Here is a 25743-nt window from a genome sequence, read left to right on the forward strand (position 1 = left end):
CGTCATTAATCAAACTTACCAGAGAAGTGGCTCTTATACCTAGGGTCTAAGAAAACACTGCCAATAAGTTAGTTCATCAAACAAACTAGAGATCAGTTAAAGAAATTAGTGTGCTGAGTATCATTTTAGGTTTTAATTCTTTGCTTCAGGGAAACAGAATACCAGTAGTTCTAAATGATAATTTCCTGTGGCTTTTAATATTATTGGTATGACACTAAAATATGACAATATAAATTTATCCTATTTCTGGCACTTACTGTTAAAGTGCTATAAAAAGAGAAAAGCAATTCTAAATAAATCTGTTGGGCTGAGGGTGTAGCTCAGTTGTATAGCACATACTTAGCACGTTTGAATCCCCAGCACCAAATTAAAAATATGAAATCTCTATTCAAAATTCCTGCAACTGTTGGTAGAGCTTTGAGAAAACCAGCACATTTGTGCAGTCCTTTTGGGAATGTAAATTGGTACAACCCCTATGAAGGACAGCAGTTAATACCACAAAGGCATATCAACTCCTAATAAAAGCAGTCTCACTGGATACACTTGCATATGTATGAAATAATTATACAAGAATATTTTTGGCAGTATTCTTTATAATAAATGGTTGGAAACTATTCAGATGTCCATCAAGAAGACAGGTTAAATACTGGCACATCCATTCAGTGGAATAGTATGTGACTCTAAAAAAGAACAAGGATGATCTCTTAAGATTTATATACAAAAAGCAACATAGATCCAGCTGTCTAGATTATAGTTTCCAGGTGTGCATTAAAATTATTTTTAAGTATCATGTACCTTGTTCTATCTAGTAAATCACATGATACATCCAGGTCATCTGTAAAATTTCCATAATGTAATGCTCCTATATGGAAAGATTATACTTTTAGGGTCACTAGAGAGCTATGATTTGTAATCTGTAGTGAACAACCATTTTTAAAACTTAGAATCTGACATAAAGCAATAATCTTGTAAAATATAGTTAAGAATTATTCAAAATGAAAAAAACATACATAATACAAGTTCAAATTTTTATTATTTGATTCAATAGTAGTCTGTCAATTGCTATAAAAATTTCTAAGACACACTCTCGATTTCTATACTTGTCAGAACTCTGAACAAGTCCTGGAGTGCCCTCGGTCCATGACCCAGTTTCATAGAACTGCTTTTTTTTTTTGTAAACAAATGGGGTACAATTTGTTTCTCTGGTCATACATGAAGTAGAGGCATACCGTTTGTGTAATCATACATTTACATAGGGAAATGATGTTTGACTCATTGTTATTTTTCCTTCCCCATAGAACTGCTTTTAAGTCACCTCTCCATCTTCTCTGTGGAGTGGTGTTTTCCAACATTCAAAAGGGGAAACCCGGCCACTTGGGTGGACTGGGCATTTTGTATGACAGAATGATGGTAGCATGCCCAGATTGCTTGTGCTCTCTGCACAATGAGAGCTAGATACTCATCAAGCTCACTGAATTCATTAGAGAAAATTTCTAATTTTTTTCTTTTGGGGTTTCAGGCTTAGAGCTAAACCTGAGGGACCATCCTCAGTGGATCAGTACTCAAAAGTTTGACTTTAGGGAATTTTGTCTGTAGTACCTATTTAGGTCAGAGTTAAGCATCAAGACCAGGAAAGGCTTTGCACTTATGTTCCAACATCTTGTTCAGCTGATGACTTGTAGCAAATCCTTAGGAAAGCTCTCACCTAACAGATTTGGGAAGGCATTTTTTTGGAACAAAGTGCTGTTAAAAAAGCACCAAGAAGAATAAACAGAGGCCATACTAGTCAGTATATTGGTTGGATAAATTAGTAAATGGGAAATAAATGAATAAACAGCCAAGCCTAACACTATGCTAACTCCAAAAACCCAAATAAACCATGATCTAACACTGCCTCCCACTTTATTTGTATCTTCATCCACTTCTTTCTCTAAGTAATGTAATTTTTATTAGACTCTTCTGAAAGAAAAATTGAAAATGGTTTATGGTTGGCTAAGAGAAACGAGTGGGAAGCAGGAGACCTGTGAGCAGACTATTGTACAAGTTCCAGCAAAAGTGACAGTTGCTTGGACGGGGTGGTCACCATGGAAGTGGGAAGAAATGGACACGTTCAGGGCATGTGGAAATGGCCAACAGAACTAGCTGAGGGAACGGAAGCTGGGGAAAGAAAGGAAGATGGATGGATGTGGCCAGGAAATTAGGAAGAGCACCCATTCCTCAGACAAAGAAGGCCTCTCCCATGACAGGACTTGGCCCACAGAATGGCACCCCACCTTCCCTCTGGCGCGGTGTCCTTAGCTACCTCACCACAGCCACGCCCCTGGAGTCTTGGCTTGTGCATCTGGGTTAATGACGGTGTCATGTGCTGAGATGAACTCGCCATCTGTTGGGACTAATGACACGTTAACTAACAGGCTGACTCCTTACTCCCTGGCGAGTGAGCAAGATCAAGGCCTCAAAGGCGGTTTCAATAGTTAATGACGATAAATTTGACCACGGTCAGGGATTGGTTAACAACAGTTCCGCAAACGTGATCAGCTCGTGCTTGCCATATAGTCCTATGGGGCTCTCGCCTGTGTGGCCCGTCCCCCCCACCCTTGCTGACCTTTAAGCTGATTGGTTCCCGCCTAACCTCCACCCTTCATAAAAAGCTGTGTGACTTCCTCAATAAACGAGTTCCTGCTGTGACTGGTCTCCCTGAGGCGTTTGATTGTCCTCTGCCCAGAGGGCTGCGTGCGGGCGGTTAGTCGGCCCTACCTATCCCGGTCTGGCCTTGTTGGGGAGTGCTCCCTTCCCTTGTCGCTGGTCGAGAAGAGCAAGGGGGCTTAAGACCCCAACAGCCATCGTGTGCCATTTCCTGCGTTTTCCTGGCTAAGGGACAAGAGAGAGTCCCACTGAGTATGAGAGACGGTAGCACTACAGTGCAACAGCTGCCAACGTGTCCTGCAAGCCACATGCAGTTTGGGCCATTCAGTGTTAGGTTACGGACATCAGTATTCAGAAATAAGGGGAAGAAAGGGTTCGGAATCTGGTGGACTTCACATATCCAGGATATCACATATAAATATCCAGTGATATTTATATGGTATCAAATCTGAGTGTTTTACTGAAACCAGTACATAAGCAACATTCAGTGTAGTCCTGAAGCGTGAACCATTTAAATCACACACCTTAAACTAAGTTTTTTCTTTACCCTTTAACTCACTGAGGATTGCCAAGCAAATTGTGGATCATCTGTCACAGAGCATAAACTGGGCAAGTCTCAACTAAGATTGGCTGTGTGAAATTTTTAAGCACAAAAAACAGTCCTCCAAATATGCCATCTCTAGCATATCTTAACATGCTATTTGTGTCTGAAGCAAAACAGCAAAAAGGCCCCTCCACTAGGTATGTGGTGTACTGGGGTCTGGGGATGGGCATGCATGAGCTGGTGAGCACTGTGGCCCAATCAAAAAGCTGGCTATTTTCTAACCAAAGTAATTACATTGTAAGCTTTAAAATCTGGACTCTTTTAACAACCCTGTACTCCCAGCTTCTAGCCTCCTGACTCTATAAAGATACATATTAAATATTGTGGAATGAATGAGGACTAGTCTATAAAATACCTGAGTACTTTCAAAGTGTCAGTCATAAAAAACAAGGGAAAACTGAAATATCTCAGACCACAGGGAACTAAGGAATGCAATGTGGTCACCTAAGTGCTGTCAACTAACAGATGTAGCTGGAAAATGTGTGAAATTCAAATTAAACATGTTACATAGTTAGTAGCAGTATACCAATGTTAATGCCTTAGTTTTGATAAATGTGCCATGATTATGAAAGATACCCTACGGGGAACTGGAAATGAACTTGGCCATCTTCACAACTGTTCCATAAACCTAAAGTTTTTCAAACTTACATATACATAATTTTGACCTTAGTACTTTAATTCCTTGTGCTTCTATTTCCATTTCATGTCTCCTCTCACAGTTGATCCCAATGTAATCACATCTCTGTACTTAGAAGTTTTATTCATCATCTTTATACTTCTTGGAAACACTTGAACTTTTTAATTTCCTATACACCCAGTCTCTAAATGTTAAGAAAAAACCTGGATTGTTAGTTATTAGTGGGCTCTTGATCAAAGCTACATAATCAACACATCTTGATAATCACTAAAGAAAAATACACTTATTGAAAATGCATTCCAGGATGGGAGGTATGAGATTTTTTTTGTTTCCAATTTCGGCACATCTTTGTGGATGGATGTTAGTTCTTGCTGCAATGAGGTAAACTACCCTCAATTTTATTGCCCTTTTCTTCTTTTTTAAGAAAGAATTTAACTCTTGAGAAACCTCCATCTTTTTTAAAGAGTAGATGTTTGTGCCGCGGCACGCTGAAAGCCCGTCTGGCCACAGAGCAAGCTGTGCCTACTCGGAGTTGTTGCTCCATGGTATGTATAACTAGTTTTCAGGCTGCGCCTAACCCCCAGTTCCATTTTGTAAAGCAGTAGTTTGCTATAAATCAATCCAAGCACATTCAAAAAGCAGTCCTCCAAATATGCCATCCCTACATATCTTAGCACGCTAAGTGCCAAGGCAGAATGACTTTTGCCTTGTTTGTACAAGTAAAAAATCATCTGCCCAGCATAACCTTACAGCTCATTTGTGCCAACTTATCAAACTAAATCAGGAGCACCTGTACACACGGTCCTCCCAAATCAAGTCAAGAACATCAGATAGGAGCTTATCAACCTCACTAGATGAAGCATCCTCATCCAACAAGCATAAAAGGAGACCCCCAAAAATGGACACAATGGTAGCCTGACCCTGTCACCTGGTCACTCATGAGCCTTGCCCAAGAAAATCACCACAGAGAAACCTCTGAATTCCTGTCCCCAGGTTTCAGCTCAGCGCTGTTACTCTTGCCTAAGACACAATGCAAAGCCTATTCCAAGCTGACACCTCGAGCCAACACCCTGGAACTGTGAACCATCTGGACTCTCATTTTGACAACTATGGAACTGGTTCTTTAAAACCTTTATCTGACCACAACACTCTGCATCCATACCTGTTCTCTGCCTGTGCTCTTGGCACTGCACCCTGTAACCCTGAGGTCAGTTTAACTCTTAGTCTTTCAGTGACCTCAGCATATCATTGTGTGACCTATGATGTTCGACTTAAGTGTTAAAGATATTTTAAATTAAGATTAGAATAAAAGTGCTCGTAACTGCCCAGTTTATCAGGTGACTCATGAGTACTTGGTGAATAATGACTGGTGAAGTGGCATAGCTTGTGATTTTGTTATCAACAAATTCTAACATTATAGAAAGACAAATATTTGGCCTATGTTGATGGCGTAATTCATGACAATGGTCACTGAAATTTTGTTTTAACAATGTCACTCAATTTGAATTCTTTCTTAGTTACATGCAGAAACTTAAGACGGTGGTTTATTAAAAATATTTGCAACAATTTTCAGGTACTGCGTCCCTTAGATTCTCTTGCAACTTTAATGACAGCAAAGAATTAAAAATCCACACTGGGTTTCTCACCCTGATATTAAGGCCGGCCGCTGTGGGGCACCTGTCCCCGCGTGTCACCTGATGCTAAGGCCATGTGCACCTGCCTTCGCTGCCGCCAGCAAAGCCCAGGTGGGGTCGGCAGCGCGAGTTCTGGAAGGCCGCACAGGCCCAGGCGCCTGCTCCAGCGCAACTGGGGAGAACGCAGGGCGCCCGCGCCTGGCCGTGCGGAAATGTCCAGGCGGAGCCCAGACGCCCAACACGCGCACCGCCGCGTCCTGGGCAGCAGAGGCGCCCTCGCCCAGGCGTCGACGCGGCCCCACGGGGGCCGGCGCAGGTGCGGACGCGGCCCCACAGCGCAGGCGCGGGCGGGGGCGGGCCGCGGGGCCGTTGGTGATTGGACGAGCCGGGCGCGGGGGCGCCAACCCGGGCCCGCAGGGGCGTGAGGCGGCCTTTGAAAGACGCGGCTTCGGCAGCCGCGTGCGCGGGCGCAGAGCGGCCTGAGGCGAGCGTCGACGCCAGGGAGGACGCCATGGCGGCAGCGGGCGGTAGCCGGAGAGCTCCGGGCCTGCGGCTGGGCCTGCCCCTGGCCGCGCGCCTGCCCGCGGGGTCCGGCCGAGAGAGCGGCGGGGAGGACGGCCTCGGTGGGTGGCGTCGGCCGGGAGGGCCGCAGGGGCCTGCTCTGCTCCCCGGCCTTGCGCGTCCCGGGGCCTGCGCGGCCGCGTCCCCGTGTCCCCGCCGCCCGGTGGGTTTGCGGCCTCTGCGGACCGCGTGCCCCGTGTCCCCGCAGCCCGGTGGGTTTGCGGCCTCTGCCGGCGGCGTCCCCCGTGTCGTGTCCCCGGCCCTGTGGTTTGCGGCCTCAGCGGGCGGTGTCAGGGGGTCCCTGGGGGCGGGGGTGCCCAGGCCGGGGTCCCTTCTGCGGGCAGTAGCGCCTGGCGAGGCAGGAGCAGCCTCGGTGGGCCAGGAGGGTGGCGAGGCCGCGGAAGGGCGGGAGGCGCCCGGGGCCCGCGGTCTCACGGGACGTCCTCCCGGCCCATTCGTGGTGCTCTGCAGGCGAGAAGACGTCTGGCAGTAATGACTGGTTTCAGAGTTCCAGGGTCCCCAGTTTTGCTCAGATGCTGAAGAAGAATTTGCCGGTTCAGCCATCAGCCCAGACGGTGACCGCGCCCACAGGATTCTCCTCGGAGAGCTGCAGCTTGTCCAGCATGGCTTCCAAGGTTACACAAGTGACCGGTAGGACTTCTCTGTAGTAGGGCCTCGGTTCTTTAGGACTCTGGGGTGGCCAGTAAGTTCTGCGAAGCCTCCGACCTGAATGTGTCCTAGCGCTCACGCACAGGCACTTCCCTCGCTGAGCGCCACCTGGAGCCTGGGAGCTTTCCCCTGCCTCCACTTAGCTCCTCATTACCTCCTTGACTGTTAATCACTTCACAGGTGTATGGACATTTTGAGGTGAGGCTTTGGGTAAAGGACTGGATTTACAATGGTTTGTATTCCAAAAATTTCTTCACCAAGTATTAACTATAAAGCAGGGGGTTATACTTGAAAATTAAGTGGAATTTTATTCAGATTTGCTGTATTGTTCGAGTATGACAGGCAGTATAAAATAGCGCTGGATACTGGGCTGTACTCCCAACAGAGCCAGATCTGTCTCCATTCTAAGCCTTAGTGACATCATCTTTTTAAAAGGCCATCTCTGAAGACCTTGACATCACTAAAATTCCATGAATTTCCAGTATCATTAATATGGTAATATTTCTTTTTTCAAAATCATACCTCAAAAGATACACAGTAATAGATTGTGCTCCTGTGCCAAACTATACAGTAGAAACAAAAATGCATGTGACTAAATGTATCTTCCATTTTTGAGCGGGATTTTGTGCTTTTGCTCCTTTTGTATTTTAACCAAATTGACCATGTAAACATTTTATTTTTAGGTAATTTTCCAGAACCATTGCTTTCTAAAGGTCTTTCATCTCTTTCACATCCTGTCCTGCCTCCAAAGAAAATACCTAAGGAATTCATAATGAAATACAAACGTGGAGAGATAAATCCTGTGTCAGCCTTGCACCAATTTGCACAAATGCAGCGGGTTCAGCTTGACCTTAAGGAGACTGTAACAACAGGCAAGTGCAAAATTGAGTTTGGTTATTATGGTGCTGGAAAATATCTTTCCAGTGAAAGGACACTTAAGTGTGGCTATACCAGTAAACTTGGGTAACAAAAATAGGGTCTTAACATAGAATGTGGTGTTCTCTTGATATATATATATATATATATATATATATATATATATATATATATATATATATATATATAAAGTAGGCTTAATCTTTGTGTAATTTATTAGTTTTCCTGCTTTATTCTCAGACTGTCCCTGGAAAAAATAACCTCATGGTCATTGTAAGAAAGACAAGGTGGATCAGTTTTCTTCTCAGGAAAAACTGCTCAAAACCATGACCCATTGATAGCTAATGGGTTAATTTAATGTTTGAAGTATGATTCAGTAGGTTTGGCATTGAGACAAGAGTATCAGTATTTTTAGCAAGCTCTACGTGTAATTTAGATCCCTATTAAAATTTGAGAACCTGGTTATAAACAGGCTGACACTGATAGGCTTAGCTTTCTGACACAATGCATATTAACAAATACGTGTAGTATCTCCTATTTAAAAATCATCTGGGCCACTTGTAGATATACAGAATGCTGTGTGGTTTGGTAAATTTGAATTGAAGCACAGGTGATTATGAAGGAAGAAATATGGGAAATTGATGTCTTAGGGAAAGCAATTAACCCAGATGCCCTCAGGAGTTCCTGGTAAAGCCTTAATGCATACCTTTAAAATAACAATGTGCCAAGTGTGGTGGCGCAAGCCTGTATCTCAGCAGCACAGGAGGCTGAGGCAGGAAGATCATGAGTTCAAAGCCAGCTTCAGCAGTTTATTGAGGCCATAAGTAATTTAGCAAGACCCTTTCTCAAAATATAAAATGGGCTGGGGATGTGGCTCAGTGGTTAAGAGCCCCTGGGTTCAATTCCCAGTACCAAAAAAATAAACAAGAAATAGTTAATGTAGTATGATTGTATGTGAGGAAATAAGATACCAGATTTAGGTGCAGAGTCATTGTACCTAACCATCCATAAACAAAAAGATTTAGGCTCCTAAAGTTCCTACTACCAGCAAGTAAAACTTGAAACAAAAATCATTGATCTGTGATTTTAGGAGATAATTCCACTTTGTTTTTCATTAGGCAAATATGAAAGTTGAGTAACAGTGTAAAAATAATCCTAGGAATTGGGAGGACCAGACATCAAGTTTAATTCTTCAGGATATCTTCCTTATTGTTGTGTTTTGTTTTTTCTCGTGGGTCCCCACCCCCAGCCTTCCTTGAGCTATAGTAGATTGAGCTGCTTACCATGATGCCCTGAAATGTTCATAAGTTTTCTTCAAAGGATCCATTGTATTCTAGAATATAGGAGCAATTCAAAGGTAGAAGAAATTCCCCTTGTATTGAAGCTTTAAAAAAAAAAAAAAAAAAGTTAACCGAAGTCTGTACAGTTTACCTCTCGTTGATTGTTGAATAGATCTTTGAGTGATTACCATTGCCAAGCATGGCATTCACTGTCACTCCATGTTTGACATGTATTCTAAAGTTGCTCAATTGTTCACACTGAATCTGGAGCCACCTAGCTTCTCGAATCCTCTAACTAGTTCAGAGGCTCAACTAGCTTTAGTGTAAACCCCTGTTGGTCCTACAAAAAGACGGGTTGGTGTTTTAGATTAAATTTTACAGGATTTTTTACTGAAATGTTTTCCTATATACAAACATTGTTTGCAGGAATATACTGTGGATTATTGTAGCAGTTATTCTGTATTCTTTTTCAAGGTAATGTTATGGGACCATATTTTGCTTTTTGTGCTGTTGTGGATGGTATTCAATATAAGACTGGACTGGGACAAAACAAAAAGGAGTCTAGATCCAATGCTGCAAAATTAGCTCTTGATGAGCTTCTACAATTGGATGAACCCGAACCAAGAATGTTAGAACCATCAGGTAAATACTCTTGATTACAAAGTATTTGGAAAATGTATTATTTTCCAGGAGGAATTACCTAAAGATTGATGTTAATGAAGAGTTACTTGGCAACTACAGAAATGAACTTACAGGATTTGCTGATATATTTAATAGGAGTTGAAATTCTCTTGTTTCAGTATTACAAATCATTATGAACATGGCTAAGCTGTCTGATAACTTGTCAGATTATCATTTCAAATCCTGAAATGTGTTTTTCTATAATTTGTTAGATTCTTATCAAGGCACTTAACCCTGTACAATTTGTATTTAAAAGGATATAATGCATTGTTTTCAAATTTTACCTGTATTAGATTTCAGTAAATAGTTGTTACTTGAGAAAATGATGATCAAAAGTACCATAGCAAATAGATTAAGACTGTATATTCCAGAATTAGATTGCTAAGGTTGCCTATGGGCCAACACATTATTTGCCTTCTAAACGTAAGTTTCATTCCACAGGGAAAAACAATGAGGTTAACTATATTCTGTGACTATAATGATTAAATGCATGCAAAAACCCTTAACCAGTGCCTGGTGAATAATACAAAAATCAAATGATAGTAGATCTTATTAACGATTAATTTTAAGAATATGTTAACAAATGGTGTAATTGTTTTTGCCAGTATTGGTTTCATGTTAGATTGTTTTGATTTACATGTAAATGAGGCAACATTTAAAAGCATTTGAATTTGATTTTAAGCAGTGACTATGAATTCATTCTTTTCAAAAACTGTTCATTCTACTGAGCTTTTTGATTTTAGTTTCACGTCAGCTTTTTGTCATTTCTTAATACTTAAGATTAAGTTAAATTCTTTTTATATTTCAATGGTTATTTAATTGAAGCATTTAATAATAAAAAAAATTTGGCCACACCTCATAAATTTTAGTATGTAGTCTTTCTTACTGTTTTTTAAATAGTTTGTCATATTTTGGATTTAAAGGTATTTAGAGTATTAATTTTCTGATTTAATATTTAGGGCAAGATATAATTTTGGTAAATGTCTTATAAGTGTTGACAATATAAATGCCATTTTGTTCTTACTACTCTGGTGCGATTTGTTTTTTTACATGTTACCTACAAAGAACATTGATCACTGATTTCACCTTGTAGACGACACCTTTAAAATTCAATCATAAATTACTCCTTTTGTCCTGTTTTATATATATGGGGTTGTTTTTGGTTTGCTTTTTAGAGGATGGCTATTTTTTTGCTTTATCTGATGTTTCTTGTTTTCGTGTTTGTGGAACACATCTAATTATCCTGGCTTTTTTTTTTTTTTAAATAATTTTCTATTAGGTACATAATTGCTTTTGGCATGATCAAAGAATGTTTTATTAGAAGTTTAACATTTTATCACAATTTATCTAACAGTGTCATGTCATGTGATTTCTTTGCCTCTTTATTTTGTCATATGGATAATATTTTCTTCTAAACAGTTGGAAGGTAATGACTAAACTAGAAATTCATCTTTCTAATACAAAGTCAATTTTGACAATTTTGAATCCTGATTTTATCATCTAATAATTTTACTGTATTCACTGTTAGCACTGAATATGCTGTGGATGAATAAATAATACCCACTTGTAACTTAGTGACTAGTGATTTATTTAGATTTTTTTATAGTTATGTCTTTGTCCAGAATACTTAAAAAGTAAATGTGAAATGCAGAACCTATGATAAAGAATATTAAGACATTACTTTCATTTCTTAGTAAGAATTCCTAATATAAAATTATTTTATCAGCTATCAACATACCTATGTATACTTTGTCTCCAGTAATATTTTTCCACTTTCCTTCCAACCATAGCGTGCAGTAGATATCTGTTTTGAGAATATACTATGTTCCAGGAACTGTAATAGGTACCGGATATCTAGACCCATCCTCTATCCTCTAAGAGCTAAATACTTGACTAAAATCAAGTTAAAGCATATTTAACAGCCTGGAAATAATACATGATAAGGTTATCTTTTCCCCTGTAATGTTCTACAGTTTCTTTGTCATAAACAACTGAGTTTTAAGATTTCTTTCTTGAGAAAGGATGTAGAAGAAAAAATCAAGTATTTTTTCTCTTTGCTGTGTTGACCTAATCTGTTTTTTTTAGTCGTTATTGTCTTTGTGCATGAAATTTTAAGCTGATTATTTTTTTCAAACTTCTAAACTCAGCACTGTTCAAAGATTCTTTTGTGTTCCTTTTTTCACATTATGTACACATTCTGTATTTTGAAGTATAGTTGTGTGTGTATTTATTTGTAGGTGGACACAATACCTTTATTTTTATGTGGTGCTAAGGATCAAACCCAGGGCCTCATGCATGCTAAGTGAGTGCTCTACCATGAGCCACAACCCCAGCCCTCTAAGTACAGTCTTTTAACTGTATGAATTCTTTTCAAGGATGATGTGATTGATTCTTCTAGGTTTTGAAAATGTTTAATTTTTATTGACATGATGTAAGAATCTGGTTTTTAAGTTTAGTTTATTTGGCTTCTTTTTTAATTTAAAAACTTTAGGCCAGTTGTGGTGGTGCATACCTGTAAGCCCAGCAACTTGGGAGACTGAAGAAGGTTCAAGGTCAGTCTCAGTAACTTGGCAAGATCCTCAGCAATTTAGCGAGACCCTGTTTCAACAAGGGATGGGGATGTAGCTCAGTGGTAAAGTGCCCCTGGGTTTAATCCCCAGAAACAAAGAAAATAATTTTAATTGTAAAATATACTTCAAATTTGCTATCTTAACCATTTTACAGGTATAGTTCAGCAATGTTAAATCCATTCACTTTGTTATGCAACCAATATCCAGAATAATTTCTTACAAAACTGAAGTTCTACACTCGTTAAATAACAACTCCCCATTTGTCTCTCCCCTAAGCCCTTGACAATCACCATGCTACTTTGTATCTCTATAAGTAGAATCATAACAGTATTTGGTTTTTGTTTTTTTCTTTTGCAACTGTCCTATTTCATCTAGTATAACGTCCTCAAGTTCATCCAGGTTGTAATGTGTGTCAGAATTTTGTATCCTTTTAAATGCTCAACAATATTACATTCATGCATATTACACAATTTATCCATTCTTCTGTTGATGGACACTTCGGTTGCTTCCTTTTTTTTTCTGTTGTGAATTTTTGTTTTGACTGTTGTGCAGATATCTTACACCCTGCTTTCAGTTCTTTGAGTGAAATTGCTAGATCATTTGATAAGTATTTAATTTTTTTAAGAAATCAGTTTTCCATGATGACTGCACCAGTTTATTCACATCAACTGTGCACAAGAGTTCCAATTTCTCCACATCCTTGCTCTCACTTTTTGTGTTTTGCTATGAGCTAATCCTAATGGATGTGAAAAGTGGTATCTCTGTTGACTTGACTTACATTTACCTAATGGTTTGTGATGTATCTTTTCATGCCTTGTTGAATATTTGTCTTTAGAGAAGTGACTATTAAGGTCCTTATTTTTCAATGAGGCTGTCTTTTGTTGAGTTTAATAATTTCCCCTCTCTGGTCTAGATATCAAACCTTTATCAGATTTGCAAATATTTTCCCCTTTCTCTGGATTTCCTTTTCTGTTAATAGTGTCCTTTTCTGTATAAAAGTTTTTTTAATTTTGACAAAGTTCACTTTCTTTGGTGTTGCCATGTGTCTTTGTCATATCCAAGAAATAATTGCCTAATCCAATGTCTTGAAGCTTTTCCTGTTTTCTAAGAATTTTATAGTTTTAGCTCTTACATTTAGGTCTTAATCCATTTCAAGTTAATTTTTGCATATGATGAAAGGCAAGTATCCAGTTTCATTCTATTGCATATGGATACCCAGTTCTCCCAGAATAATTTGTTGAAATTATTGCCCTTGGCACTCTTGTTAAAAATCACTTGGCCATATATGCACAGGTTTCTTTCTGGGACGTCTGATCAGTATGTCTGTACTAGTAATATCCTATTTTGATTACTGTAACTTTGGCATAAGTGTGTGAATTAGGATGTAAGAAAATGGTTTTTAAGTTTATGATGTGTGAATCCTCCAGCTTTGCTCTTTTTATTTTGAAATTATTTTGGCATTTTTTTACATGGCATTTTAAAATGCATACCATCTTGTGCAGTCTTATTTCTTTTTCAAGATTATTTGTGCATGATAAACAGGATTTAATATCTTTTTAGCCATACTCAGTAAATAGAATTGGATCCATCTTTCTCTGAGTGTTTAAAGTTCCGCTTTTCTCAAGTCTGGGTGTGTAAATTTAACTGTAGTTAGCATTTCTCTAATATGAGCACTAAGGTAACATTGTCACTAGTTCTTTGCTCATTTCTATATACTTAATCAGTTTCCCATCTTACTCAAAATTTAGTCTAGAGTTTGAATACTTTTTGCTTTGTCTTTGACTTTATTTTGTTTGCTTTTCACAATATTGCAACTTTTACAAAGAAAACTATATAGTAGTGGAAGATTAAGAAAACTAAGATTTGTTTACATACCTGGAATCAAAATGGAAAACAGTTTATCAAGGCTGAGCTAATGAGCATTTGATGACCTAGAGTTGGCAGAAGTATACAGAAAATAATCATTTTCAGATTGCTGTCATCATAGAATAGTAGAATACCATCTCTTTGAAATATTGAAGTTTCATGTTTCCTGATGTTTTGTTTTGTTTACAGGTCCTCCTCCTATCCCTGCAGAACCTGTTGTTACACCTGAACCAGCTTATGTTTCAAAAGTACATTATGGTAGGAAAGTCCTTTGTGATGTTTTTTCTTAGAAGATTAACCCAGTTAAAATTATAATTAATATGCAGAGGTATGAAAATGTACACTAAAATTGTATCATTCAAACCTATTGCCACCTCTGTAAAATAAAAGGAAAATTTTCTTCTGTGCTAAAAATGAGAGAAATAAGGAGAAGAAAGATTAAAGGAAGGAGTTTCCTCTTGTAAGGAAGATAGTTCATCAGTTTTATATAACTCCTTTTTTGGAGAATTCTTTGTTTTGGTGGTCTTGTTATTAATGTAAACCAGTGACTTTCTGGTGCTCAATGGTCATTTGGCATATTCATTTCAAGTAATATATTCACTTTCTTTTAATGCCAGTTACCAATCACTGAAGCCCAGGAAAGTTAGAACTTAGTTGACATAACTAGTTGTGTGTTCTACTACCAATTACTTCTCTGCATACTTTAATTTCATCATTTGTAAAATGGCCATTACAGTAATTACCTTAGAGTTATTGTGCAGATTAAATGAACTCATACATGTTAAATACTCAGATTAGTGCCTGACACAATAGGTGCTCACTAAATAGTAACCTTTATTTTATTAAAATTCCTCATCACATTCAATATTGTAGTTATTATATCCTTTTCCTGTTAGACTGTTAATCTCCTTGAAAGCAGAAAATTATTCTTGAATTTCTCCATTGACAACATTTCATGCTACAGATTTTAAAGTTTGTAATGTGAAAAAAGAAAATCATTCTTGCTTTCATTTTCCAAGCCTGGAAGTTAGGATTGAAATTTTTGATGTAACCTTTGTCTTCCATTGTCTTTCTCTGAGGCAAAGAAAAAGGCTTCACACATTTGTATGCTTGCAATGGAGTAAAACAAAAACCAGGCCAAGGAAAATAAACACATTCGAAGGGCAAAATTCACTAGTAGTTAGGTATGGTCACTTGACAGTCATAAGAAGTGATGAGCAGAAGAGTCTTGAAGGATCAGTTCTACAACAGTGATTTCTTAGTATGGGAAGAGGCTCTTGCCTTTCAGCCTCTGAGACTAGACATTTTTAATGACTAATGGGACAATTCTCGAGGATTGGCAATAACAGATTGCATTACCATGGGAAAAGAAGTCATAATCTATGAAGAAGGAATATGTAGTTTTAATAAACAGTATGGTTTAAAAGGCTCAGGTGTCAGGAGTCAAGTGTCAGGAAAGGGAGAGCAAAACATCACCCTTCAAACTTAGGGGTAAAACGGGAGATGTGTTAGTTTTGAATAAAAAGGATTTGAGAATGAAAAAATTCTTAACACTCTTTGGTCCAGTTATAGAAATAGGCACTTCCACAACCTATCTACCTTGCTGTGTAAATCTAACCGGACTGTAGCTTTATTAAGAATAGATGGATTTTGGGTTCTGAAAAGAGGTTCAAGTCACCCATGATGAGTGACCCTTGAAATTAGCAACTTGTAGGAAAAAAAGTGTTAACTGACATATGTGTCATCTTGTTACCTCCTCCTTCATTCCCAATGATTTGTGCGACTATTTTACTCCCTCAACAGTCAGCACACATGCATAGGGAAAACAGTATTGTACTTCCTTCACACGTATGCTAAGAAGAGAGATATCGAGTAATTATATTCGGGGCATTTGTTATTTCTTTTAATATTAACATCAAGAGGTATACTGGTGTATTGTTTGTGTGTTGTGGGGGGGTAGTGTTATTTGCAATGCTGGAGTCAAACCCTGGGCCTTAAACATGCTAGGCAAGCACTCTACCATTGAGCTGTATCCTCATCCCTATCCCCTGTTAGTATATTGATTCCCAAATATTCTTTGATATTTCTAAACATTTTCTTGCCACATGCATAATTCTCGGTCTGTTAGTACTAATCATAGTGTATTTTTCTATATCATAAACTAATTACTAACTGCATAGGATATGGTTAAATAACTTACAGTACATTTCATTTTGTGGAACCACTAAAAAGAATGAAATAACACTAATGTCTCTTTGATGTCCAAGATAAAGTAATGTGAAGAGTGGGGTTTAGCATACCCCAGATATTTTTTTTAATGATGCATGTTTATATTTACATGTAGTTTCTCAAAATACCTTTAAGAAACTGGTAGTAGTGGTTTTGTATCTGGAAAGGGAAACTTGTGAATGAATGTATATACCTTGTTTCATAAAAAGAATAAAAAAAATTAATTTTTTTTAAAAAAGAACATTAAGTGGAAACTGCATCTCCTGTACCATAAGTTTTGTAATAAAGAGTAATAGTTCATTCTGCTTTCTCAGAGCTTCATTTCTGTGATTGATTTTCAACTGTCCTACTATTTTAAACATTTTTTTGATAGTATGCATTTGCCTGTTTTGCCACAAATAGAGTATTAACAAAGAAAATCAAGTTTCCTGTAAACCAGAACATGTAAATAGGTAACTGAAAAATGTTGTATCCAGTTAACAGAATATTAGTTGAGACTTGCTAACTTACTTCAGCATTGGTGCCTTTTAGATGATAGTTGTTATTAAGGAAATAATAATTTATGCAAAAATTATAATTATACACTTGAAAAATACGTGTACATGAGAGCAAAATTATTTCATTGTTTTTTAGTAAATGGATGTGAGCCACTTGATAGACTTCCAGCATTCACCATGAAACATCATGAAATACCAAGTACCATCATTAGTTTACAACCAAACTTGGAAAAACATTGTATCAAGTGCTTCTGCAACTCATTCTCTTAGAACAAAGGTTCTTTACTAGGAGTATACAATTACATATACACAAAGTAACATTACATCAGGGCCCTACCCTGAAATCTCAAAGCAATTCATTAATGTTTATTCTTGGTTATAAACTGCTCTAGTATAATCCTAGTTACTTAAAACTATTTTAACTCTCCTTCAAAGTTGGGTTTTTTTAAGTGGGAACGTGGAAGTGTTAAGTCTAACTGCCTAGTGGTTTGCAGTGGTTCTCAGTGGGACAAATTCTAAGGGAGTGTATTTTGATTGCCACAGTGATTGGGAAGAATTATTGCCATTTGGCAAGATGTTGGTCATCTTGCAGTGTGTGAGACAGACCTATACCATAGAATTGTCCTGTGTTAAGAGTTTTGATAGTCTTTTCAGAGTGCATTTTAAAAGTACAAATCAGTCCTCTAGTAAATGCTGACAAGTCTTTATAAGAAATATTCAAAAACCCAATAACTTGTATTTTATAGTTGAATATTTTAAAATCCCAATCATGACATAAGTTAGAAATTTGCTTATATGTCTCTGTAAATTAATTAATTTGGTTGTAAAGTTATAAAAATAAGCTCTGGAAATTACAGTGTTCTTCAAATTCATATTGCTTTTAAATTTTTTCTAGAAGGGAGACATATCCAGTATGCAAAGATTTCACAGATTGTTAAAGAAACATTTAATCAACTAATTTCTAGTCATTCACAGTATCTGAAATGTAGCAATTCATTGGCTGCTTTTATAATTGAAAGAGGTAAGTCCAGATACTTGGGATGTGTTAGTTTGTATAAAAACTAATCTTACTAATCTGAACTATACTTCAGTAATATTTTAGTTACCTATCTTTGCCTCTATTGATGATGATATGCATTGATTTAAAGTAACCTTTGCTAGTAGGTGTGAGTCATTAAACACAAACCTTCTGAAAGGTAGAGATTAAATATCCTTACCAAGAATCAATAGAGAACTGAGAAATGATAAAAGGCTTAACATTTTGAACCTTAATCAGTACCATCCCAAAATCTAATCCTCATTGTAACCAACACTAAAAAAGGGTAGCATCTTTTTTTCATTTTCAATTAAAATAATAAAATATGAACATTGTGATATTGCAGTTATCTTTCTTTTATGTTCTGGGTTGATCATTAAACAGTAGCTCTATATTAATCCATGAATTGATAATCTCAGTTAAGCATTCATGATGGTTGAATAACAGAAAGGAAAAAAATTTGGAGAAAAGAAAAACATGAGGAAAGAGCAATGGAAAACTATAAAACAATGAACAGATAAATTTATTGCTAGTATAGAGTAGTATATGTACAGGAACAATACACATTATAGTTTATAAGATGGTGCCAGATTATGAAGTGGCTTAAAATCTTGTCACATGTTAGATATTATTGATAATTATGAAAGATTTTAAACAAGGATAGCAGTGTTCTATAATTGTTGGTAACATTAGTGTCAGCTCTACAACTTCGGTTACATTAGGCAAGTTATGTTCTTACCACCTTTGCTTCAATTTTCTTAGTTTCTATTCTCTTCATGTTTATAAAAATAACACCTACTTCATGGGTTGTTAGATATGATGTAAATTTAATGCACAGCAGTTAGTGTTTAGTAATAGTTCATTAAATTTCATTTGTGGTGATTAAGGTAAATTAATGCTTAAGCAATAATAGTTAACAAACCATTTTTTTAATTATTGGAGTTGAACCTGAATTAAGGAATCACAATGTAGGTGATAGTGATAAATGCTTATATTAGAATTGAGATGGACAAGTACAGAAATAAGAATAAATATTTCAAAATCGATAAAATGAAGGCGATGATGGATGATAGATGAAGTGAGATGAATAAAAACTAGTGTCACTTCAAGTTTACCTAGGAAAATAGTTTTCATAAACAAAGGGATCTGGAAGCTGGTGTGAGATGGGGTGGAGAACATCATGAGAGAATAATTAATGTAGTTTTAGAAAATGAGTATGAATTTGGGATGGGGAAGCCTGAGTGAAATCAAGCCAACATTCTTGGAGTAATTCAGGACATATTGAAAATATCTTTAAATTTTACTTCATTTTTAATTTTGTCCCTAGGAAACTGTCAAATCCAATCATTTTTCTGTGCATTGCCTGAATACTTTCCTGTATTTATATCCGTCTTTTCTCCTGTAACCATGGAGGACGAATCTACCTTTACTGGTTAATTCTTTCATGTAATTTGGATTCCATTTCCTCTCATATCGAGATGAAATTTCCTTTGGTTATGTTCTCTTTCTTGCATTATCAGTCTTCAGTATGTCTCAGAAGCACTGCAGGTCGAATAACAAGAGAAATAAAACTTGAATTCCTAGCTGAGTTCCTTCTCCTTATAACTTTTTACATCACCATTCATTCCAGAACTTTCCCTGACACTGCATAATTCCACTTACAGAAAGGTTTATAGACCTGGTTATGGAGTCATAATCAGCACTACAGTTTCACATCCCTATTTTAGGGATGAAAGCAGAATCTGTGCCCAGTGTTCCTGAATAATATACACTGCTTTCATCTTTCCAGTAGTCTGGAAAGCTGCCTTTCCAAACTGTGTCTTGAAAATAAACAGAAGGCCGCCTTTAAATTCTTGGCACCCTCCTACTAAAATCCACAGTCATCTTTACCTGATTTTGTAGCCAAACTTCAAGTAATTATTTACAGCTCTCATGTCTCTTTACTCCAATATAGCTTTTTTCTCCTCTAAAGATTGATAATAGAAACTAACACCTGCTCTCAAGTCTGGAAACTATAATCTTGTCAAGGCTGCCTTACCTGCGTGTCACAAAATCCAGGATATTGTTAACTGTTCGCTTGACTTTTTAGAGACTTTGAACACAGTTTTATCATAACTTAGTTTTTCTATCATACCAGTACTCTCCAGGTTTACCTGCTTTCCATTCTCCCTCCCCAAATTGGCCACAAGCCTTAAGAATTCAGCGTCATTAACTGTAGTCTCACCAAGCTGTACATTATAACTGCAAATTTATACCCTTTGACCAGTATCTCCCCACCTGGCTCACCTCCTTACCACTTGTAACTCCCATTCCATCTTTATAGATTCCTCATAGAAGTAAAATCATACAGTATTTGTGTCTGACTTAATTCACTTAATATAATATGCACCAGTTTTATTCATGTGACTGCTAATAAGATTTCCTCCACTTTATTTTGTGGTACTGGGTGTTGAACTTCAGGATTCATGCATGCTAGGCAAGTATTCCATCACTGAGCTATATGCCTAGCCCAAGACTTTCTTTTTTTAAGGTTGAATAGTTGTATACATACATGTATAAAATGTGAGGTAGATAGAATGTATATACACATATCAGTTTATGTGTTGGCGTACACTTCAGGATGTTTCTAATACCTTGCCTATGTGAATTGTGCAGCAGTGAGCATGCGAGTTCAGATACCCCTTCAGGATCTTAATTTTGTTTCCTTTGTATGCATACCCAGAAGTGGGATTGCTGGACCATAGAGCATTTTTATTTTTATTATTTAGGAATCTCCACATTTTTTTCTATAATGAATCTACCAATTTATATTTCTCCCAGCAGTTTAGAAGCATTTACATTTATTCATATCCTTGCTAAAACTTCTTTTGACTTTTTTGACAATAACATCCTAGTGATAAGTGTAAGGATGTCTTGAATTTTGATTTACCTGCCTCTGAATAGTGATGTTGAATACTTCTCAAAAATAAACCTGTTTGTCCTCCATGGAAAATGTCTCTATTCAGGTACTTTATCCATTTTTTGATATTTTTAACTAATTAATTGTAGGATATTAACGCTTCCTTGGATTTGTTTTGTAATATTTTCTCCCATTCTGAGGGTTGCCTTTTCATTTTGTTGATTATTTCCTTGACTGTGAAGAAAGGAGTGATCTTAGAATGAAACCCCAAATGCTTTTTGCTTCCTTACCTTCAGTGGTTTTCCCCAAAGCTCTTGGAGTCCACAGACTCTTCAGTATGGTGTGCGGTGCCTCTTACCTCGCTGACACCACTTCCTTCATCCCACTTGTGGAGGAGCTGTACGGTCCCCTCTCTCTGCTCAGGGTGGTGTGTTGCATTTTTTCTTTTGACTGGAATACCTTTCCCTCCTCATGCTGCTTACTCCTCACACTAAAGTTTAGGTTCATGCTTACTAAGAAAGGATTATGCAATTAGTCAACATGAAGTACCATATGATTGTTCTTCACATCAATTCTGTGTTTCCTTCAAAGCACTTACCACAGTTTGGGGTTTGTCTGGTGTTTTTGTTTTGTCTCTCCTACTAGAAGCTTCATGAGGACATGTCTTGCTTCACATGTTAGTCCTAGCATCTGCTTCAGAACCTGATAGTTGCTAGGACCTCAGCAGTTTTTGTTAAATTAGAAAAAGTTCTTCAGGTAGTTGTAAATTGAAATTTGTTCAAAAATCTTAAGACTAGAGATTTTCTGAAATCATCCCAGAAGCAAAAGATAGAATGAGGACAATATTTAAAAGGAAATATTTATGTGGAAAAAGCAATGAACTAGTCAGTAGTCTGTTGAAAGGCCCTATAGGATATGGGGTAGGGGGGGAAGACTGCCAATTTGAATTGTGTATTTTGGAAGCTTAGAATTTCACAGGAATTTCAAGTGGGCACAGCAGAATGTGAATGAAGCAAAGCTACTGGAAAATGTCTCCAGTTTCTTTTCAAAATGGTTTTAGTAGAACAGAGAAAAAGTTTGGTTCTTAGAGACTCTGAATGGATTTGAGAGGCATTTTATTTAGACGGTTTTAAGTAGAACTGCAAATGAAGCCTCATAGAAGGTCACATGAATCTAGATGAGGAAGAAATAGGGTCATCTTTGAAATCCAAGGATATTTGGTGATACTGTTGATTGTGGCAAAAATTTAAAGCACCATGCTGCTTTTTTGAGATACTGAATTTTGCTTCTTGAAAGACTCTTAAGGCTCTATTTGAAACTGTGGGTTGGTTAATATGTTTTACCCAGTTAAAATGGTAGACTAGAGGTGGGATGGGACATAAGAAAGAGTAACTTGCTACTGTTAACCTTTTCCTTTCAGTGGGGCATCATGAAGTTGTGGCTGTGGGCACAGGTGAATACAATTACAGCCAGTGCATCAAGCCAAATGGAAGAGTGCTGCATGACACTCACGCTGTTGTTACAGCAAGAAGGTCTCTCCTTAGGTAAGGTAACAGATATGTGGTGCCATGAAATATCAGTGCTCTCGCCAGGTGCCGTGCCTGCGCCTGTGATCCCAGCAGCTAGCTCAGAAGGCTGAGGCAGGAGGATCTCGAGTTCAAAGCCAGCCTCAGCAACAGTGAGGCACTAAGCCACTCAGACCCTGTCTCTAAGTAAAATACAAAATAGGGCTGGAAATGTGGCTCAGTAGTCAAGAGCCCCTGAGTTTAATCCCTGGTAACAAAAAAAAAAAAAAAAAAAAAAAAATGGCATTTTGGTGACCATTGTTTCAAGAATATGATAGTCTCTTCCCTATCTCGGTCATCTAATTATATCATGATAACCTTTGTAAATCTTATTATAATGCCTTATGTGAATTTTAATAACTTCATTAAGTACTTGTGAACTAAGTTTTAAGAGTCTTAAAGTGTAAGGAAAAAAATGCCATTTAACTGACTAAAGTTATTGGAAAGTATAGTTTTAGATTTGCATCAAGTACACTCCATCTTTTTTCACCTCTGAATTAGCCATACTTATCCAAGGGCAGCACCAAAAACTGACAAGTTTCCAATTTATGAGGTCAATGCATCCTCTTGCAGAGTAAAATGTCCTTCAGACTGACAGATACCAAAGAGAAGGAAAGGGACAGAGGTGGATATGCCTAGCTTCTTTTTCTAGAATCATCTGTTGCTCTGCTTGCAAGAGGAATGAAGAGCATATGATAGAGAAGCCAGAAATGTTACATTCTGAAAACTTCTTATGAAAACATAAACAGTGAGAAATGGGTGTTACCTCCTAGAGTATCCACCAGCTTTTGGTTCTCCAAAGTTCACTTTCATCAAACTACTTCTTATGGAAATTTCCAATACAAATGAAAATAGAATAGTAAATTCCATTTCCATTATTCTGTTTTTGTTTAATCACTGACTTCTCACTTTTTCTTGTTGTTTTCTTCCCTGGAGTACTTAAAAATAAATTTAGGCATATCCTATCTGAAAAATGTAAGCATGGATCTCTAATGAAAAGAATCCTTTAATCTTAAAAGTAATTGGAGAAGTCCATGAGGGTCTTACAACTCCTTGTCCTCCCATCCCCCTTTGGTACTGATGAAATTATTTGACCTCTGTAAAGCTCTCACTTTTAACATTTATTTCTGCCCATGTTTGACATTGTTATACACTTGTGCTTACTTTATTACGTATTTCCAGTGGTGTGATTGAATGGAGTACATTTTAGAATTGTGGTTTTTAAATAAGCAAAGTAGTTTTCCCTAGTTTAATTAGTTGTAGTCTTTCAGGAGGTCTGTTTTTTGTTGTTGTTGTTTTGGTGGTGGTGGTGGTGATGAGTTTTTTGTTTTGTTTTGGTACTGGGGATTGAATCCAGGGATGCTTAACCTCTGAGCAACATCATCAGCCCCCCCCCCCTTTTTTTTTTGAGACAGTCTCGTTAGGTTGATGAGGCTGGCTTTTGAACTTCAACCCTCTTGTCTCAACCTCCTAAGCCAATGAAATTACAGGTGTGTACCTGCTTCATTTTTTAATACAACTTGTGGTAGTTATACTTTTTTTTCATGCACTTATCAGAGAAAACATTTGGCCTTCGGTTTTTTGGAGTTGGCCTATTTCTCTAGCATATTTTCCAGCTTTTACCAGCAAATTTACCAGCAAATGCCATAATTTTATTATTCTTTATGCCTGAGTAATATTCCATTGTATATATATATACCACAGTTTCTTCATCCATTCATCAATTGAAGGGCATCTAGGTTGGTTCCACAATCTAGCTATTGTGAATTGAGCTGCTATGAACATTGATGTGGCTGCATTACTGTACTATGCTGATTTTAAGTCCTTTGGGTATAAACCGAGGAGTGGGATAGCTGAGTCAAATGGAGGGTCCATTCCAAGTTTTCTGAGGAATCTCCATACTCCTTTCCAGAGTGGCCGCACCAATGTGCAACTCTACCAGCAATGTACAAGTGTGCCTTTTCCCCCTCATCCACGCCAACACTTATTATTGTTGTGTTTTGATAATAGCCATTCTAATTACAATTAGATGAAATATTAGGGTGGTTTTAATTTGCATTTCTCTAATTACTAGGGATGATGAGCACTTTTTCATGTATTGGTTGATCACCTGTATATCTTCTGTGAAGTGTCTGCCCATTTCCTTAGCCCATTTATTGATTGAGTTCTTTGTATTTTGGGTATAAAGTTTTTTAAATTCTTTATAAACTTTGGAGATCAGTGCTCTGTCTGCAGTGTGTGTGGTAAAGATTTTCTCCCACTCTGTAGGCTCTTTTCACGTTATTGATTGTTTCCTATGCTGAGAAAAAACTTTTTTGTTTGAGTCTATCCCATAGCACTTTTTTCTATGCTTTTTTTTTTTTTTAAACCACTAAGGAGCAGAACTTCTATTATTGATAGTGATAGTGTTGTTGAAATAATTTGTTGCGTTAGAGAAGGGGCTGTTCACTTGAGGGACTGGGGAAGGAATCAGTAGAGCAATGGGTCTTCTATAGGATATATAATGGAGGTGGACTCGCAGTCAAGGATTGGTGTTTTACTGCAGGTTACAGGGCAGACTGTCTTCCATCTGAGGACTTCTTAAGGGAATTAATTTTTCTTTGAATTAAGGGTTCTTGATTTTTCAAGTTCTTATCCATATGAAAACTTTGATATAATGGGGATTTTGTTGTTGGCACACTGATTATATGTTCATTAAGAAACATCTTTTATGAATTTTATTAACAAAGTTATAACATTTATTTTAGGTACTTTTATAGACAGCTTCTACTCTTCTATAGCAAAAATCCTGCTATGATGGAAAAATCAATATTTTGTACAGATCCAGCTTCTAATCTACTCACTCTGAAACAGGATATCAACATTTATCTGTATATGAACCAGTTGCCGAAAGGATCAGCCCAGATTAAGTCACAGTTGTAAGTATTAGGGAAGTTGTTTTTAAAAGACAATAGGGTGACTACTGCATATTTTCTGAAACTGTAGAACAAGTAAATTCATATGTACCCACATTGTTGTTTGTGACCTGCAGGGGGCCACAAATCTTTTCCCCACCCTCTTTTCAACTTACTACAATATGACTAGTATTTAAAAATTCCATATACTTTACTTTCTATGCTATTGAAAATCTTCTCCTTTCTATTTTGAAGACAAACATTAGTGAAGTGTGGATTTGTGCACTGTTAATATATAAATATGGAAGTTATGGTCATAACTCCATTGTTTTGATGAATAAATAGTATCAAGTAGCATAAAATTTTAAAAGTATAGGCAAGCACCATGAAGAAAGTAAAATTCTCCTCAAGTCTTACCATCTGGGGATAAATATGGGTAATGTTTTGATTAAAAATCTTTCCACTAACACATTTGAAAATAAGGGTAACTTTCCCTAGAGAGAAACTTCAAGAAAAGTGATTTTAGATTTTATTCTTTTATCAATTTATTAGAGGTGAATCTTGAATAAAAATTGTCAGTTTTGTTTCTATTTTACCAT

At 37.3% G+C, this 25743-nt stretch overlaps 1 protein-coding gene across 1 annotated transcript in view; it reads left to right on the forward strand.

Moving 5' to 3' along the window:
- The first annotated feature begins 5936 nt into the window (after window positions 1–5936).
- The window catches only part of ADAD1 (adenosine deaminase domain containing 1), a 44700-nt gene continuing 24893 nt past the window's right edge, over window positions 5937–25743 (forward strand). The window contains exons 1-8 of the mRNA XM_079154510.1: window positions 5937–6144; window positions 6554–6733; window positions 7435–7623; window positions 9382–9549; window positions 14214–14282; window positions 17646–17771; window positions 22106–22229; window positions 24998–25168. Of these exons, the coding sequence (XP_079010636.1) occupies window positions 6033–6144; window positions 6554–6733; window positions 7435–7623; window positions 9382–9549; window positions 14214–14282; window positions 17646–17771; window positions 22106–22229; window positions 24998–25168 (1139 nt within the window). The 5' untranslated portion in view covers window positions 5937–6032. The remainder of the gene's footprint in view (window positions 6145–6553; window positions 6734–7434; window positions 7624–9381; window positions 9550–14213; window positions 14283–17645; window positions 17772–22105; window positions 22230–24997; window positions 25169–25743) is intronic.

The sequence above is a fragment of the Sciurus vulgaris genome, assembly GCF_902686455.1.
Source record: "Sciurus vulgaris genome assembly, chromosome: 9".
Taxonomy (NCBI): Eukaryota; Metazoa; Chordata; class Mammalia; order Rodentia; family Sciuridae; genus Sciurus; species Sciurus vulgaris.